Source organism: Rhamphochromis sp. 'chilingali' (assembly GCF_963969265.1).
Source record: "Rhamphochromis sp. 'chilingali' genome assembly, chromosome: 8".
In the NCBI taxonomy this organism is placed as follows: domain Eukaryota; kingdom Metazoa; phylum Chordata; class Actinopteri; order Cichliformes; family Cichlidae; genus Rhamphochromis; species Rhamphochromis sp. 'chilingali'.
Genome location: NC_137935.1, coordinates 20,014,008 through 20,030,763, shown reverse-complemented (window position 1 = coordinate 20,030,763; position 16,756 = coordinate 20,014,008). Strand labels below are relative to the sequence as shown.

The window sequence follows — 16,756 nt, the reverse complement described above, 5'->3', positions numbered from 1 at the left end:
TACTTTAGTGTAGTATGAATCACCATGGGGAAGCTGTGAAACATGTAAATGCAGTAAAAAGTCCAAAATGTATGCCCTCCTTCATGACCAGTGGGCCAAACTTGAGTTGTTGGCAGTCTGATTGTGACCCCTGAGCCTTATGTTTCACAGGGGTTAAAGAGTGGAAGTAATCTTTAGATGTAGGAACCAATCATAGTATAGAAACACTTACACATGAACAGAAATGTAAAAGTAAAATGAAGACATTATACAGACAGACAGGATTATATTATTTATGTACACAGAGGTGTTATGATGCAACTGTTGGAACTAGCACTTGCAGTTATTAGATGCAGGGCTCAGTCTACCCCGTGACTGCTTGGTTTTTTGCTTGGTTTTTACTTTTAAAGTGCCCGTACGCCTGATGCACGCTCGTAAACTCCCAGCATGTGACCCTGACGTGCCAAACAAAGCACGCCGACTGTTCTCCGCGCTGATTGGCTGGTGGACACAGCGCCAATAAGATGTAAATTTACCGCAGTCAAGCAAACTGTCGACCTTTCGTTCACACAGAACAACTACGCGGTGACAACTTGTAGTCATCGGTTAGTCAAACATCAAGCCGCGAGAGGGCGGCACGTGAGACACTTAACAGAACAAGCCGCCGTTATAAGCGGCAACATTTTTGATACATTTTCTGCGTGTGGCGGACGTGACTCGTGAAGAGAGCTCCACGAGACCGAAATCACCCGAACCCCGCTCCGTGTTTTCCCGTCGCTTCCCTCGTATGCACGCGGTGAGGGAGGGCGTTTGTCTGTGGGCGGTTACAAACGCTGCGTGATTCACAAACCTTATTTGTTCGTACTACTTTGAGCGCCATCTTGTTTGTAACTCTTCTACGTAAGTGGTAGAGTTTCTACTGAGGGGGGTATCGGATTACCCTCTTTTTTTTCTCCTTCCTCCCCCCTACCCCACCCTCAGCTTCAGACCGGGAACCTCTCCCTGTGGCAGGCTATACGCACAGGCGCGTCTGCTTTACAGCCTTTTCTCCGAAAAAAAGTATTTTCAAGCGGACAGAAATGAGCATCGAAACGCTTCTGGAAGCGGCCAAGTTTTTGGAATTTCAAGCCCAGCAACAACAGAAAGCACGTGGTAAGTTTGTCTTTTATTGGGGGAAAAAAGATAAAATAAATAAAAGCTCGCTCGTTTTTCACACTCTGACAGTCAGGAGTGGGAACCAGTCCACCCATTCAGTGAAAGGTTTAGTCTCCGAGGTAAGAGGAAACCCTGCCTGTGGCTCATTTACCAGCACAGTGTCTGAACTGATTCCGTTTGTCACGTATGCATTTAAAGACCGTTTCAGTCTTCCTAGTTTTACTTTCATTCCGGTTTTAGAGTGGCTGCTGTGGATCTGCTCTCTTCATGTCAAGATTGAGGTCAGGTCTCAGACAGGCAGACAGAGACGGGCTTCTGCTGCAGTGTCAGGGGTTACTGCATCGAAACCTGCTGCATAGACACTTAACGTGCTGCTCGGCCGCGTCACCGCGCGCCTTCCTGTATTTCTGAGTATCTGCACGCGCTGCTGCGGAACATTAAAAATAAAAACAAAACACGGTCCGATGAAGGGCGGTGGCGCGCGGAGTGCCAGGCTCGTTTTACATAATGACCTGACATCGTCCGCTGGGGATCAAGTGACTCTGGCATTCAGGTTCCCCCTCCTCTTCCCTCCCACCCCAGCAGTCTGCGCCCCCTCAGTCCCTCCGCGCGCCTTCCGGATATCAGGTGTTGTAGTGACTCTGCGTACCTGTGTGTTTCGGTGTTACTGTCGATTCTTAATACATAAAAAAGCAAAATCACAAACTCCCCTGGCTCTCCAGACTCTCGTGGAGGGCTTTGAGTGTCAGTCGATGACGTGAACAACAAACCACGCCCCTGTAGTTTAAAAAGCATAGATGGTTACGCCCCTTCCACCACGTGCGTGCCGGGCAACCCCTCCCAAAGATCGTTAATAAAGCAGATGGCTCACTCCGGTATTCCATCCGTGTAAACTACATCCGGAGAGAATTAACAAGCGTTACGTTTTTATATTTACAACTTCATTCAGCTCTGGAGTCAACAAACTCTTCATGTGAGATTACTATTCAGGTTTCTTGTGATGTCATGCTGCACATCGCTTAATGACTGGATTATGCGTCAGTGAGAAATCTACTGCATAACTTACTACGTAACCAGAAACTCCTCTAAACCCTACGCCGTAACCTGACGTGCACTTCCTGAGAAATGTGACGACATATAGGGTCAACGCAGCCTGCAAAAAGTCGAGTGGCGTGGGAGGTTGGGATGTAGGGTCGAACAATGTTACGTTGTTACGACGTAAATTTCCTGCAGTAGTCTAAATCACGTGTAACTGTCCATCGTATTGGATGTGATATAACCACTGGTTGCTAAGGCAAGCCATATATTCCCTGACAGGTTGGCAGTGGCTAAAGGAGGCTCAGTTCCAAAGGTGGTGAAAACCTAGTAGAAATTGCTTCAGGTGCACGAAATCACTTGGAATCACTGACCAGTTCATGACCCTTTGTGACTGGGGCTCTTTTAAAAAATAATTTTCCTCTGGACCAGTGGTTGACAGATGGTCACACTGGTCTCTAGCCTTATGTGTCTGTGGCCTTATTTACTTGACTGTCACCATGATTGTCACACATCCAAATGGCAGACGAGTTAATGTCACATGTCTGCAACTCTTTACATGCAGTTACACTCCAATAAATCAATGTATCTTGCATGGATCGCTATAGCTGTCAACATATTGTGTTTGCACTGCATATTAAAAGGAAACAAACCTATCAGAGTTGTTTACGTTTGCATAGCTGTGAGGTGTAGTTACAGTTTGGGGAAGGTGCAGGTTGAGCTACCTCAGACAGCCCTAACGTTAACATCAGACCTGCTGAAAAAGTGCATTACACTTCCTGCGCCGTTTAAGCTTGGCCGCCAACAGATCAGCCCTTTGGTTGAATGCTGATTTTTACATATTCTGTAGCTCTTTACATATTCGTGAATGAAAAGTAGCCTTTTGGCTAATTCTGGCATATTTACATTGATATGTTCATGAATAGTTAAATTCATCATTACGGAGAGAGTCCACGCAGGCTCGGAGTGAGAGATCCTGTTTTTTTTCCTGTCTCAGCTGCTCCTGCCTGGTGCATTCTAAGCAGGCGCCTTCTCCTCCTCCTCCTCCCTCTCTGCTACTGTAGAGCAGGTCACTGTGTGCAGGAAACTAGGCCAGTGTTCCTCTATGTACTGCTGCAGTTATATAATGCATATAGAAAACCTGCTTGTTTTTTGTAAGTGTTTCATGGGTTTCCTTTCAGAAAAGACCCCTCTATGTGTTTATGTCAACAAAACAACATTAAATTGTCAGAACTCATAACTGTGCATGCAACAGCTTATGAAAGCTGTCCACTGCAACTGGAACATCTTGTTCTTTCGTATGTTTTTACCGCTGAAGAAAATACTTTTCAGTGTAACAGGACATGTTCATACACTGGAAAAAATACACTGAAATGCTTAAAGTAACACTGTTAAAATTTCTCTAGAGCTTTTTAGAGCTGGATAGAATATCTCCTTCCTCCATCACATTATTTTATTTTATTTTTTTACAGTCACAGTCATTGATAAAGTGACATTAGTGTTTTAAAATGTAAAATCATAACAGTATGTGCTGCTTTTTCTTAGATCTAAATAGACTACCAGATCTGTGAAAGATCTGTTTTAAAGCAGGGCTATAATGTTCTGAACTTTGAACCCTCAAAATGTGAGCATGTATATTTTAAACTGATTATACATGCATAACAAGTAGTATCTGTCACATTATTTATTTATTTATTTTAAACAAACAAAATTTGAAGTTAATTTAAAGACTGACCGATAAAAGGTTGTGATTTTGAGAAATATTAGAGAAACCTGCTCTTAATCCTAACTGATTAAACAAGCTGACCTCATACGTCATGCTCTGGTGCCAGGCGGTTAGATCCATTAATTCCTGCTTTTATCAATGTTGGTGTTTTAGAGATGTGTTCATTCAGCTTCAAATAGTCTTTGATGTTAACAGGTGAGAATATTCCTAGTATTTTGTACACTCTATTTGAAGGCGAGCTTACATTATGATGCAACAAACTACATTATCTAAACCCGGATTTTTTTTTTTGTCGCTTCATACAATCTTATTGTGCGTAGCTATGTAGAATTTTACATACAATGTAGCTATTGTATGTAAATGTATAATAAAAACAGACTGTAAACTTGTAAATCATTGAAACCCCCCTTTTGTGTATTTAAAAGGTACAAAGACAACATTTCACATTTTGAAACTTAAGAACTTACTGGGGTTGTTTTTTTTTTTGTCTTTAGTGGGAAGGTTTCAGTGACTTTTTTGGATGTTGTGTATCTAATAAACATTTGTTATTTTATTTTTTAGAGTGACTTAGCACCTAATTTCTGGGAGACAGCTGTGTTGTTGTCGCTCACTGTCGTCATCATTTATGTGAACTTGTTTTCAGTGGTTTGGGGTGAAGTCTGTGGTGCCGCTGTAGCTTCAGCTCTGCAGTGAACGGATGAGTGTGTACTGCTGCAGCGTCCTGATCGCATTTATAACGATGTTGATGACAGCTACTTGTATCTGACATTTTCTAACTGTGAACATGAGCTGCCATAGCAACTAGAGTCCCTTTCCACAGCATCTATACAGTGTGGAGGGGGTGTGCTTTAGATGACTGGACAGCCCCGTAAGACGCATTTAGACTGACTCGTGTTTTACAAAAATACTGAAGCTGATCACTTTTCAGTTAGATTTATCTGTACGAATCTTTCACATGGCTGTAATCACAGTTTATTTAATAGTAATCAAAACGTGCAATCATTTTAAAGCTGGCTCAATGAGATCTGCAGTGTATTAACTGTTATAAACATGCCTTTACAGATAAACCTAACCTGGACATGCGTCTTGGTAATAAAGAGACCCTCGGGCTTTGTTAGTAGAGATCTAGAGTGTACTTGCACTCACTTCCCCAGCACAACTCAGTCAGTGGACTGTGACCAGGATTACATTACAGCGAAATGTACCTCCATTAAAGCAAAAAACTTCTTTTGTGAAGACATGCTCAAAGCTAGGCAACATTTTTATGGATGTGAAAATGCATGTACAGATAAAACACAAAGTAGGAACAGCAAGAGAGAAGAGCCTGAAACCTGAAAGCTCAGACTTTCATTTCTGCTTGTTGTAATTACATAACAACAAAGATTCTTCTGTAGAGCCACTTTGACTTACAACTGGATGTTTCAATAATATTAATAATATTAACAATAATACTTCATCACTTTACGTGTAACAGGCGTCACCGTTATGGAATATGTTTGTGCTCTTTCTGTTGTGGCACAGATGAAATGAAACTTGCTACTGTCATGGTTTTACACAAGTTTTAGGTTTAGTTAAAAAAAACATCTGTTGGTGTCATGTACAAATATACCTGCAGCTTTGAGTGTCAAACACTTCTTGTTTCGCTGATTTACTATAATTAAGATGAGCAGGACTAATGTCACTGAGCTGGTACAGCATAACATGCCAAACAAGGCCTTCTACCAGACCTTTCTAGAAATGACCCTGGCTTATTTCCTTTCACATACTCCCAAAATCTATCAGTACTGTTAGTGCTAACAGATTTAGAAAGCTCAAAGGGTTGTTGCTGCATTTTTGTGTATGTGTGTATAGATGGGATTGGTTGTATTAACGGCTGTGTTTTTCCCACAGAGGATGAAAAGGAGAAGCTGCGTCTGCAGCACCTGAAAGAGCAGAGCCACCCTAATGTGAACTCCACAATCCACATCAACAATGTTTCTAAAGCAGAGGAGCTCCACATGGAGTCCCGTCCCTCACCCATACCATCAGCTCTGTCCCCTCCCTCTGTCCCCATTACAGTCATCCCGATACCTGTGGTCACCCCCAACCTTACAGGCTCACCTACTCTACCTGTTACCACGCTCTCCCCTCCTGCTGCTCCTCCACTGGCCTCCCCAAAAACAGACTCTCATCCCCCTCTGGAGCAAAGTGCAGCAGCTCTACTCTGGTCTCCACAGCCCAAACCTGACACCCAAACCATGGTGACTGCCAACCACAAGCAGCCGATACAAAACCACCACCTTCAGCCGCAGCTCGTCACCCAAACCAACAACACTAAACTACACCAGCAGCTGGTTCAGCGCTATCCGGGTACCATCGTCTCGCCCATACAGCAGCAAGCCTTACTGCCCCATTCAGGCCCCTTGCTTCAGCAGGCCCCTCTGCACAATGGCCCCGTCAGCCGGGGAAGTCCTCCTGATGACAGTCGCCACCTAGACAGCAAGAAGAGGCCTGGAGGGTAAGTCTGACCTTTTAACTCAGTATTGTTTTACTGAGGATCAATTTAAATCAGTCCTTAAAATGCAGAAAAAATAATAACTAGGAGTCCAGATTACAGACGTACTGAAACGGTGTCATCAGTAATCTTCTGTGGTCCACTCAGATAATTATAAGATTAGATTAGATTCCACTTTGCACGGTTGCTATTACGATAATTTGGATGAGATGATAAATTCACTCACTTACTGTCATTGATCTGCCTGCTCCCAAAACTAAGAAACAGGTTCTTTGATTCATTTTTTGGGGGGTTAATTTTTTTATTATTTCAATTTTGTTGCCCTTTTAAACATCACAATTTTACTGTGCTCTTGCAGGGCTGGTACAAGAGAGGTGCATAACAAACTTGAGAAAAACAGGTAGGGTCACCCCTTTCCCCAAAAGCATTTGCCAATAGATTCTTTTTTTTTTCCTGAAAACTTTACTTATTGGTAGAGCTTCAATTTTGAAATGTGCTTCATATTTTAATCAGAGGACTCCCAAATAGAGATGTTGTTTTATTAAAGTGAGCTTTACCATTAGCGCTGTCTAAAGTACCTTCTATTTGTCTTGGGTCTGTCAGACGAGCACACCTGAAGGAGTGCTTCGAGACGCTGAAAAAGAACATCCCGAACATTGATGAGAAGAAAACCTCCAACCTGAGTGTCTTAAGAAGTGCACTGAGATACATTCAGGTGAGCTTGTGATGTCTCCAAAGTTCAAAGTTTTATTACCTTCAAATTCCACGTTGGCGTATCTGGTATTGGTAATCATTAGTATCAGATTGGTGTTGGTAGATTTTAAAATCTTCTTGAATTTCATTAGTTAGATTTTTATTGGCTGTTTTGTTACTCAATGTTAATATTTATTTTACCCTTTTCTGTACAGTGGGTTGTGACCACCTGTCTGTGAAAAGCACTTATTAAATAAACTCTCTTATTATATTGTTTTAACAGCTAGATAAATACAACCACAAACCAAAAAAATTAAATCACAATTACAGAAATTACAGATTTAAAAAGCAACAATCGAAGCGCCACCAGTAACAAGTGGCCTGAACCTCCTATCACCTGTTTTTGTTTAGCAATGTTTCACTGGAATGCACAAAACATCCACAAAGGCGATGCCTTGTACTTTATTCCCCATGAATGCAACTCGTATAGGGAGGCTGTAACACGTCACTGATGATTGCTCGCTCTTTCCTCACTGCTAACAAAGCTGTTACACTGTGGTGTTATTGACCCCCAGTCTTACTGGATACATTTATAATCTTACTGCGTTTAAGATCCTTAGTTGCAGAGAAAAACATCAGACAGCAGCAAGTTTAAACACAGTGATGTATTTAGATCCTTCCTGAGTCTCTAAGACTTCCTCATTTATACCTTTTTTTCTTAAGTGTGCGAGTGTTTCAACGAGTGACTCGCCATTTCTATGAGTCAAGCTCTCCCGGTTAGAGTATGCTGGTTGTAAACAGCTGGCGCAAAGGTCTGCCACTGGTCTAGTGTAACTTTCAGACTGACTGTGCTGCTGAGTGTGTCCGTTTTTATTGTAGGTCATTTTTCCAATACACTAATCCAGGAGGCGATAAAACAATATCTCTGTTGCGTTGCTTTTATAGATTTGCGTTTTACAATTACAGTTGCATGATCTGTGTGTTTGAGTGTGCCCAAATGTGGTTAGCGGTTTGCTGTTTAATTTGCATAATAATAAAACACTTACACGGTTTTAGACATTTGGTTGTCATGCGTTGTTGTTTATGAGCCTGCAGTTGCTCATTAACCGACCGTGGTGCAGGTTTACTGATGTGTACACCGAGGAGGACGGCATGCTGCTGCTTGACTGTGAGATGCAGCAGGCTGGTTATTCCTCTGTGCGCGTGGATGCTGAGGGAAACTAGGACAGCGTGGGTGCACAGCTCGTCACCCAGTCTCCCTCCCTGTGCCCCTCTCTGTGATTAAGCAACATGCTGTGCGTGTTGTGTTCGACAGGCTTGTGCGTCTTTTCCTCCAATCAGCAGCTGAGCTAGACATGCTTGACACAAACAGAGCAAGGGAAACTTACATAATTGATGATGCTTATATGTGGAAGTGAAGAGTATAATAAAGAGTAGTACGAAGCAGTTAACCCAGTACTGGAATAGTGTTGTCACGAGGGTCTTTTTCATTGGCCAGGCTGGTGGTGTTTTGTTTTGGAGGGGTGGAGTAAAAGATGTGAGTGCTGGGTGATAGGATGCCTAAAAAAAAAAAAAAAAAAAAAAAAAGGCAGAACACGTGCGAGCACTGGCATCTTGACATGGGAGGTACAGACGCATGTCCTGCCTGCATGCACCTCATTCCCGAAACTCTGCACACTCCTCCCTCCCCGTCCCTGTCCTTGTCCTCCTCTGGGCTGGCAGCAATGAAGCAGCCTGCACAGAAAAACACTGAGCTTAGAGGTCTGAATAAGAGGCTTTCAGCTCAGCACTCTGCCGCTTTTATTTTTACATCTTATTGTAAGTTTGTAAATGAGCAAAGTTTCTATGAAAATAAGTGGTAACTGGAACAGTTTTAGTGGTTTTCCAGTGAAAGGCGCAAACTTGGCTAACAGCTACATAGGTCAACTTCCACTTCCTTATTACATTTCAAATGAAGATGACTCAACATCTGTGACCAGAAAATCTTACATGTGAACCAATTGTTTTCCTTTTTAATTATAGCAGTCGCGCTAATAGAGCTGTAAGAGGGTTTTTTGCTTTACTTTAGAGACAACATGTAGCAGGCTTTCCTCTGAGCCCGTAGTGGTGTCGCGAAAGCCGAGGCTGTAAAATAAGCCCTGATGCATTAGCGCTCCTCCTCTCCACTCCCCCTCCTTCCCTCCAGCCTGCCTCTCTGAGCTTTTAAGGCCACATGAGCAGCAAGCACATGGCTAGCCTGAGCCGCGTGACGTCACCCCCCCTGTGCTGGGCCCCCACCCAGCACTGCAACATGCAGGACTTGCTGTACCACCAGGCTTAGCCGCCCGCAGCAGGGAGGGAGCATGGAGCAGTAAACATAAGGCTCAGCTTACTCCACACGCGCTTCACTTCCTCATGAAAGCTGACTGAACTTGTTCCTCCACTGCTTGTCCGCAAATGCCAGCATGAAAAGTGCTGTACTCTCTGCTAGATGAAGATAAGCTAAAAATTTATTTATCTTTTGATATTTTTAGCATAGTCACTGTGGACTTCATGGCATATTTCCTTTGAAAGGTTGCCTGACAAGATAACTGTACTAGTTCTTTTGACATTTTCATTTTTGTTCATCCTTAACATTAAAAAAAAGCTGGCCCCCTTCAGCTTTCTGACGACTCGGCTCTTAACCGCAATGAGGTAAATAGGCCAGCTATGACCAACACAAGCTTACACACAAAGGATTGGTGTGCAAAAGTAGGCATTTTATTTCCACAGACAGACTTTTTATTGTTAAAGTCGGGCACCACGTGAAACCCTCTGCTCCAGCTTGAAGGCAGACTAAGACAAGGGTTTATGGTTACCACAGTGTCATAAGACCTGTGTGCAGGAACCCGATCAGTGGAGCAGCATGTCTGCAACGTGGCCTCCTGTGCTCCTGGCCCTTTAAGACAACCCAGCCTTGTGCTGTCTGTTCATGGCTGCTGCAAAAGTGAGTCAGTGAGTACAGCTTGTATTGCTCTCTTTCAATCCCCTGTTATCTGTGGCCCTCCCTCTCCCTTTTTCTGCGGGGCCATGTGCTCAGCCCTCGCATTTCTTGTGACAATAATGCTTCAGCAGTGTTTACCTCCCATGCGCACGCACACACAGTTCTGTGGTAAGAACTCTTCCCTGGAAAAAGGAGGAGGTCTGAATGCAGTCATGTGCAAAGAATCCAAGCATACCTGGCACATTGTGTCCTACCAATCTGGTGACATGTTTAACATGGTGATGAAGTCACGTGGGGCCCATCTGCTGCTGGCTTGTTTATCAGGTGTATGCGGTTAATCTCAGGCTAGCTGTGTCTAAAAAGGCGAATGTGGCGTTGGCTCTCAGCAGTTCAGTGGGTCTCTGTGTCTGTGGAGCATTTCTCCACTCTCTCATTCTCTCTTTATGAGTCATCACTTAAAGCTGTAAGCTTGTAGCGCTACTCGCGTAAGGCTGTCAGCTACATGAGGGTAAAAAAGAAGGCGGCCAGACCTTTTTGGACATCACGTTAAATTTTCCTCACCAGAGTAGGTTTTGACAGAAATGTTTACACACTAAGAGGCTGTTAGAAACCTAAATCGCACCTCTCGCACATGAAGGTGTGTGCCATCTTTTAGGATTTCAGACAAAATGTTGACATTTTTTCAGGAGTTTCCCTGACAACCAGAGATGGGGGGCATTTTAGCACATCTTGTGTAGAGACGAAGGATGTTTTTAATCCGTACAGTGAGGCGGTGCTCTTTATGGCTGGTTACAAGTTGCACATCTGTGTCCAGATGTTTAACAGTGCATGCTAAGGAGCACCTTACTCAGTGAACAGTAGTGTACATGTCTGTCCTGCTATTTAAAATCTGCATGTCCAAACTATATCTCCATTAATCAATAATATTAAAATACAAAGTTGGGATCCCTGTCCTTGTGAATGAGATGGTGCAATACCTGAATTCTTGGAGTTTTCATTAAAATAAGAGGTGTAGTTGTGATTCACATTAAGAGTTGTTCCATGTAACAATTATTTTAAAACAGAACTAGGCTACTAACCCTGATCCTAGATAACTTTAGGTCTATTTGGGAGCAAGGACACAGATTTTCCAACTGTAAAAAAACCTGCTCTGGTCACAATAAAAGCAGTTTAACTTAAAGATAAGAAACAGCTTGTTTATGTGGATTTGAGCTAAACTGAAATATGAACGGGACTTCTTCTGAGCTTCTATTTGTGTTTAAGTTACTGAGAAGCAGCCAAAGCACAGACCACTTGGCCCATGCATGTCTAATCCTGGATCAGGATTTGAGACAGGTGCTGAATCACACAAGGCCCGCCTTTTGTCCCCTTTTGCTATTTATGTACATGTGCATTGTGCTGTAGGCGCACACGCTCATAATGCACATGCAGGAATGCACTTAAACCGAAGTAGGCCAGAAGCCACCTACACACGACTTAAATCATACACATGATTACTTGCACATTTACTGTATCGCCACACTGTACACGGTAGGATGAACACTAACAGGAAGTCCACCCTTTATGATAGCAAGTCATCAGGTTGCTGGTAAAGGGTTTCAGACTGTGTCATTTCCCTGAGCCTCTCCCACAGAGAGCGTGCTGAATACTTTGACCAGGCTGCATGTGACATGCAATAAATTATATATAATTAAAGACTTCTGAAGTACTTTAAAACGGGAATACTTAAAAACAAGTCTGCTGATCATGTACCGGTTGCCATAATTTCACTTTTCCTCCTGATGTTGCACGCTAAACATAAAAAACATAAAACCAGTCACTGTCAATAGTAAAATTCATGTATTCACATTTTATAAATGTGTATTTATAAACGCAGACACAAATGCTAAATACCAAAAGTATAAGAACATAATGCAGGACGGCCCCTTTCTGAGTAATATGCTTCATTGCTAGTTGGAACCTTTGATGAATTGCTTTAAACTATGTTTTAAATGTTGTTGCTGGAAATGTGGCTTTCATTGTAACAAATTTATATTTTTTTCTGATAGAAGTAATCAGTTATAATGTATAACAGTTTTCTTTCATTAATCTCTTCTTCTTATTATTTTGAATTTGGAAAATTGGCTATTAAATAAACCATTTCTCCACTTTATTAGAGAAGTACGAGTTCAAATAGACCCAGTAGAGTCAAAGTTCATTCCACTGGTGCACTTTGACGTTTTCCTCAAATAAGTAGTGCTGCAGATTTTCTCTCCTCCACCCTCTGTGCACACGAGTGATATCTAATTTCATATCAACATCTTTGACAAAATCAGAAACGGGTCATTTTAACTCCTCGCTAATTTTAGAGGTTGAAGTGGTGAAATCTGTTAAATACTATTAAGACTAATATAAAATCAATGTGAATCTTTACAGTATTGCTTCAAGCATGACCTTGGACTTGAGTAAAAACCTCTCTGACAGCTTCACAAAGAAAATTCCTGTGGTTCTCTTCTATTGGATGAATTTATTACACAGTAAATATGACCTTAACGTTTACCCTGCGGACTTTTTCCTGTGTAATTCATAAACCAGTTCTGAGTTTTACCATTGTTTTCTTTTCCTCCTTGCAGACATTAAAGCGCAAAGAGAAGGAGTATGAGCACGACATGGAGCGTCTGGCCAGAGAAAAGATCGCTACCCAACAGCGACTAGCAGAGCTGAAGAATGATCTTAGCCAGTGGATGGATGTGATCGAGATCGACCGCATCCTCCGACAGACAGTGCAGCCGGAGGAGGACCAAGCTTCAACCTCCACAGCCTCGGGTAGGCAGACTGGAGGGATTGGTGGGATTATGTTCACTCTCAACTGCATGTCTGTAAATCTCCCTAATACACAACCAAACACTGTTTCAGATTAAGTCATGTAATTATATATGTAATTAATGAATTCCATAATTTGTTGGTGTTGCAGAAGGTGAAGACATCATGGATGACGATCTGGACGAAGAGCCTGCGCCAAGAGCACCCACTGCCTTACCCACCGTGCCTCAAATCATGAAACCTGAGCTGCGCACAACTGCAACACCTACTCAAGTCCTAACTGTGATGCCCACCACCACTACCTCCTTCACCCCACACAACCAGCGCAAAGCCCCTCAGCACCAGCCTCAGTCGCTACTAGTGACCCCTCCACAGCCACTGTCTAAACCTGCAGCTCCACCAACGCTCACTGCCACTACATCCAGCACACCTTGTCAGCTGTCAAATCCCACCCAGACACAGATGGTGACCACACCCAGTCTGCACCCCACAGTTATTGCTCATGCACCAGTGTCCCACCCTTCGGTCATCCAAGTGATCCCAAGTCAGAGCTCCAAAAACATCGCCCAGCTGGGTCCCTCCACCACCACCAGCTCTGTGCAGTTAGCCCCCGGCCACCAGCCCATCAGTCACATAACCGTGCACCCAGTGGCTCACCTGAGCCAGCATTTACCCACTCTCTACTCTCAGCCGGTGGCTGTCACACAGCCGGCCGTGGTCGGTCACATCACTCAAACAATAAACCATGCTCATGTGAACGGCAGTGCGCCTGCACAGCCAGCTGCCACCATTGTTGGTAAGCAGACAGCAGTGAGCACCCAAATGATGGCTCACCACCCGCAGCTAGTGGGTCAGACGGTGCTCAACCCTGTGACCATGGTAACCATGCCCTCCTTTCCCATCAGCACTCTGAAGCTGGCCTGAACACTGCCAACAGGACCACTGAGCTCCAGACTGTGATCCCCATAACAGGGGTAACGTGATGGAGGGATGTTATTCCCCCATGTTAACAAAGTGACCAAAAACAAGTCCCTGTTCTTAACCTTCCACCTTCTTGTGTGTTGGTTAGTGTTGTGGGAGCACTCAATGGGCCACCTCCCTGCTGTGAACCACGGGCTTCATACCAGGCCATTGACAAGCCAACCGTGTGTGCAGGAGAGCTGCTGGAGACCCTTCTGCTCTGTTTAATTCTCACTTAAAAGCATTAAAGTGGACACAAAGCTGGGAACAATCCTAAAACTCCTTCTAGACCAGACTACCACATCTTCTAAGATATAAAAGGCTGCATGTGACTGACGGTCATAATGTCGTGTTTGTGTTGTACACAGTGGGCTGATGTGCAGTTTTTGACCTTCACCTGCCTTCCTTTGTTGTTTTAAAGTGAGGCAGTGCGTATTTTCACAGAAGCTAGAAAGAAACGGCCTCACATGGGAAAATGTCGATCTGCTATTATAGAGTCCAGACAGTGTAGGAGCAGAGTGCTGGCCCGCCAAACCCAGCGCAGGGAGAATGTGGTTCACAGGAGCCCCTCCTCCTCAGCAGCAGCACATGCTGTAAGGTTGGAGCCAAATCATGGACTGCACTTAGCCGCCTGAGCAGGAGCTGCAGTCCTCGGTGATGGTGCACACAGCAACAGCTCCCCCTGGTGGCTGTTTGTGTTCATAGTCAAACTACCACCTCTGCAACAATGACACAATTCTTCCAGTGAAGAAAAATGATATCACCACATCAGAGTGGCTGAAAAAAAAAATATACAGCTTTGTCAGTTCTAGGCCTAGCCAGGGTGTCTTAGGAGCTTGTCTCTGCCTTTAGCGAGTAATGTTCTGTTGACAGATTGCAGCCAAGATGACAATCAGCACCTTGAATTTTAAGGCTCAAGTGCTCAATCAGAAAAGGGTGGATTTCTCATTTCTGCCTCAAGTGAATGAGTTTAAGTATCTCAGGGTCTTGTTCACAAGTGACAGACTGACTGGTCCAGGCACCGCACCAATCAGTGGTCTGCTGTGGCAAAGAGACAGCTGAGCGCTAAGGCAAAGCTATTCATTTACTGGTTGATCCACTGTTCTACCCACAAACTGTGGTTAGCAACTGAAAGAAATATGAGATCACTGATACAGGTGGCGTAAATGGGCTTCTTTCTAGGCTGTCTTGCTTAGCCTAGACAAGATGAGGAACTCATCATTCAAGAGGAGCTGAGTCAGATGAGGTGGTTTGGGCATCTGAGTAGGATGCCTCTAAGGTGAACAGTTTCAGGCATGCACAACCAAGAAGACACCCGATGGCAAATCCAGGACATGATATCTCTCAGCTTGCATGGGAAAGCCTTGTTGTCTCCCACACTAGAGGAGTGAGGTCTGGATAGCTCTGCTTAAAGTGCTACCTGTGTCCAGATAAGCAGAAGATTGGGTGGATGGCTGGATTTAGTTTTTAGTGTTTAAAGGACAATCAAATTGTTACTTATTTCTAGTATCTGTCCTTCAAACATACTGGTGATTGTACACTGAGCACAAATACAAGTTAGTGTTTTAGGATAAAACAGTTTGTGTCACAGCTGCTAATGTATTTTAAATATTTTTCATTTTGCAGAGTAGGATTTGTATCTACATCTATATGACCCCCAACCCCAGCAGAGGCGAGTTTATATGCGCTGTGAGACTTAAATACCATGAGGTAAAGGATGTGAATCTGAATACAGAAAGGTCCATAAAATATAGTGAAGTGTGTCTATGCTGTCTTGTAGTGCATATGGTAGTAGGGTGTGTGTTTGCATGCCATTAATGCATGCCATGACTGTACTAATGTAGTGATCACTATGAAAGCAAGGACCTATAGCAGTGCTCTCCGATGAGCTTATGAACTTCATTACGTTACTATAGGCGTGTGAAGGATTTCTGACACATTTAAGATTCTGTCATCCATAAAACTGGGGACAAGTATCTGTACAAAGCAACAACAACAGATGACTTTAATGTGTTTATTCGAGGCACTCTCTTTCCAAAGCTGGCACTGTGAACATTTAAAAAGTAGTCTCAATGAACAGCCAACCTGCAGTTTAACGCACTGTGCTCTCTGAATTTAATCTGAATGTACTGATCTGTGAAAACATTTGGAGTGTCGAAACAGGAGTCGAGCCCTTTTTAGAAATGCAGTTACTTTATTAAAGTCTATGTAAAGTGTAACATTACAAACCTGATTTTGTATTTTAAGATTTACTGTCGCTTGTGTCATCACCCCTCGTTTGTTAATTTTATCAAATAGCTTATTTTCTGGGACCATGTACAGTGCTGTATGTGAAGGGGCGATCACTACATTCAATCACATTTGGCCACTTGTTTAAATTATTCACCCCTTCCATATTTTTGTATTTTGCTCTGATGCAATACGTTGTTTCCTTGCCATCTCTTAGATTTCACACAAACATCTGGGATAAATGGCATTTTGAAATAGTTTTGCAGAGAAACAAAATGCATAAACGTTTCCAGATACAGATGCTTGAAGAAGCAAAAATATACCTGTGTTTTCCCTATGGAGAAAGTTTACATTGTATATAGCCTGTAAATGTTGGGCTTCATTTAGATCTATCTGTATTAAGGTAAAAGCTTGGGAAAATATGTAAAAGTTGAAATTTATAAAAAAGATACTTAATAAATTGTATTATGTTTACAAAGGTCTGAAGTGGCTTCTTTAAACAAAGTGTAGAGAAACAAAGATGGTTTTATATTCAGAGCGCAGTCAAACATTAAACACTGCCTTATCCTTATCCAGTGATGGATACACTGAGGTCATCAGGACTTGTTGACATGTCAGACTGGATGAGCTAAGAACTGAGCCGCTGACTTTCCAGTTGGAGCGACTTTGCCTGCTGAGCCACATTGACTCAGAGAAATAAAGTGGAAAGTTATACTGATAT

The 16,756-nt window shown here is 43.1% G+C and overlaps 1 protein-coding gene across 2 annotated transcripts; it reads left to right on the top strand.

Annotated features, from left to right (window-relative positions):
- The first annotated feature begins 675 nt into the window (after positions 1 to 675).
- LOC308401386 (max-binding protein MNT-like) lies at positions 676 to 16,539 on the top strand. Of its 2 annotated transcripts, XM_080889588.1 has the most exons (6): positions 681 to 1,131; positions 5,786 to 6,392; positions 6,748 to 6,789; positions 6,993 to 7,104; positions 12,657 to 12,849; positions 12,998 to 16,537. In XM_080889588.1, the coding sequence occupies exons 1-6, from the start codon at positions 1,059 to 1,061 to the stop codon at positions 13,768 to 13,770; spliced, it is 1,800 nt and encodes a 599-aa protein (XP_080745714.1). In that variant the 5' UTR covers positions 681 to 1,058; the 3' UTR covers positions 13,771 to 16,537. The 2 variants fall into 2 exon arrangements, with proteins under 2 accessions (XP_080745715.1, XP_080745714.1); XM_080889589.1 differs by lacking the exon at positions 6,748 to 6,789 and having other exon boundaries at positions 676 to 1,131; positions 12,998 to 16,539.
- The last annotated feature ends 217 nt before the right edge of the window (positions 16,540 to 16,756 follow it).

What these genes read in the sequence shown, in the direction of transcription:
- LOC308401386 (XM_080889588.1), top strand. Translation starts at nt 1,059, where the DNA reads ATGAGCATCGAAACGCTTCTGGAAGCGGCCAAGTTTTTGGAATTTCAA. An exon ending in GCAACAACAGAAAGCACGTG is followed by an intron (nt 1,132 to 5,785) that starts GTAAGTTTGTCT and finishes TTTTTCCCACAG; the next exon opens with AGGATGAAAAGGAGAAGCTG. An exon ending in AACAAACTTGAGAAAAACAG is followed by an intron (nt 6,790 to 6,992) that starts GTAGGGTCACCC and finishes TGGGTCTGTCAG; the next exon opens with ACGAGCACACCTGAAGGAGT.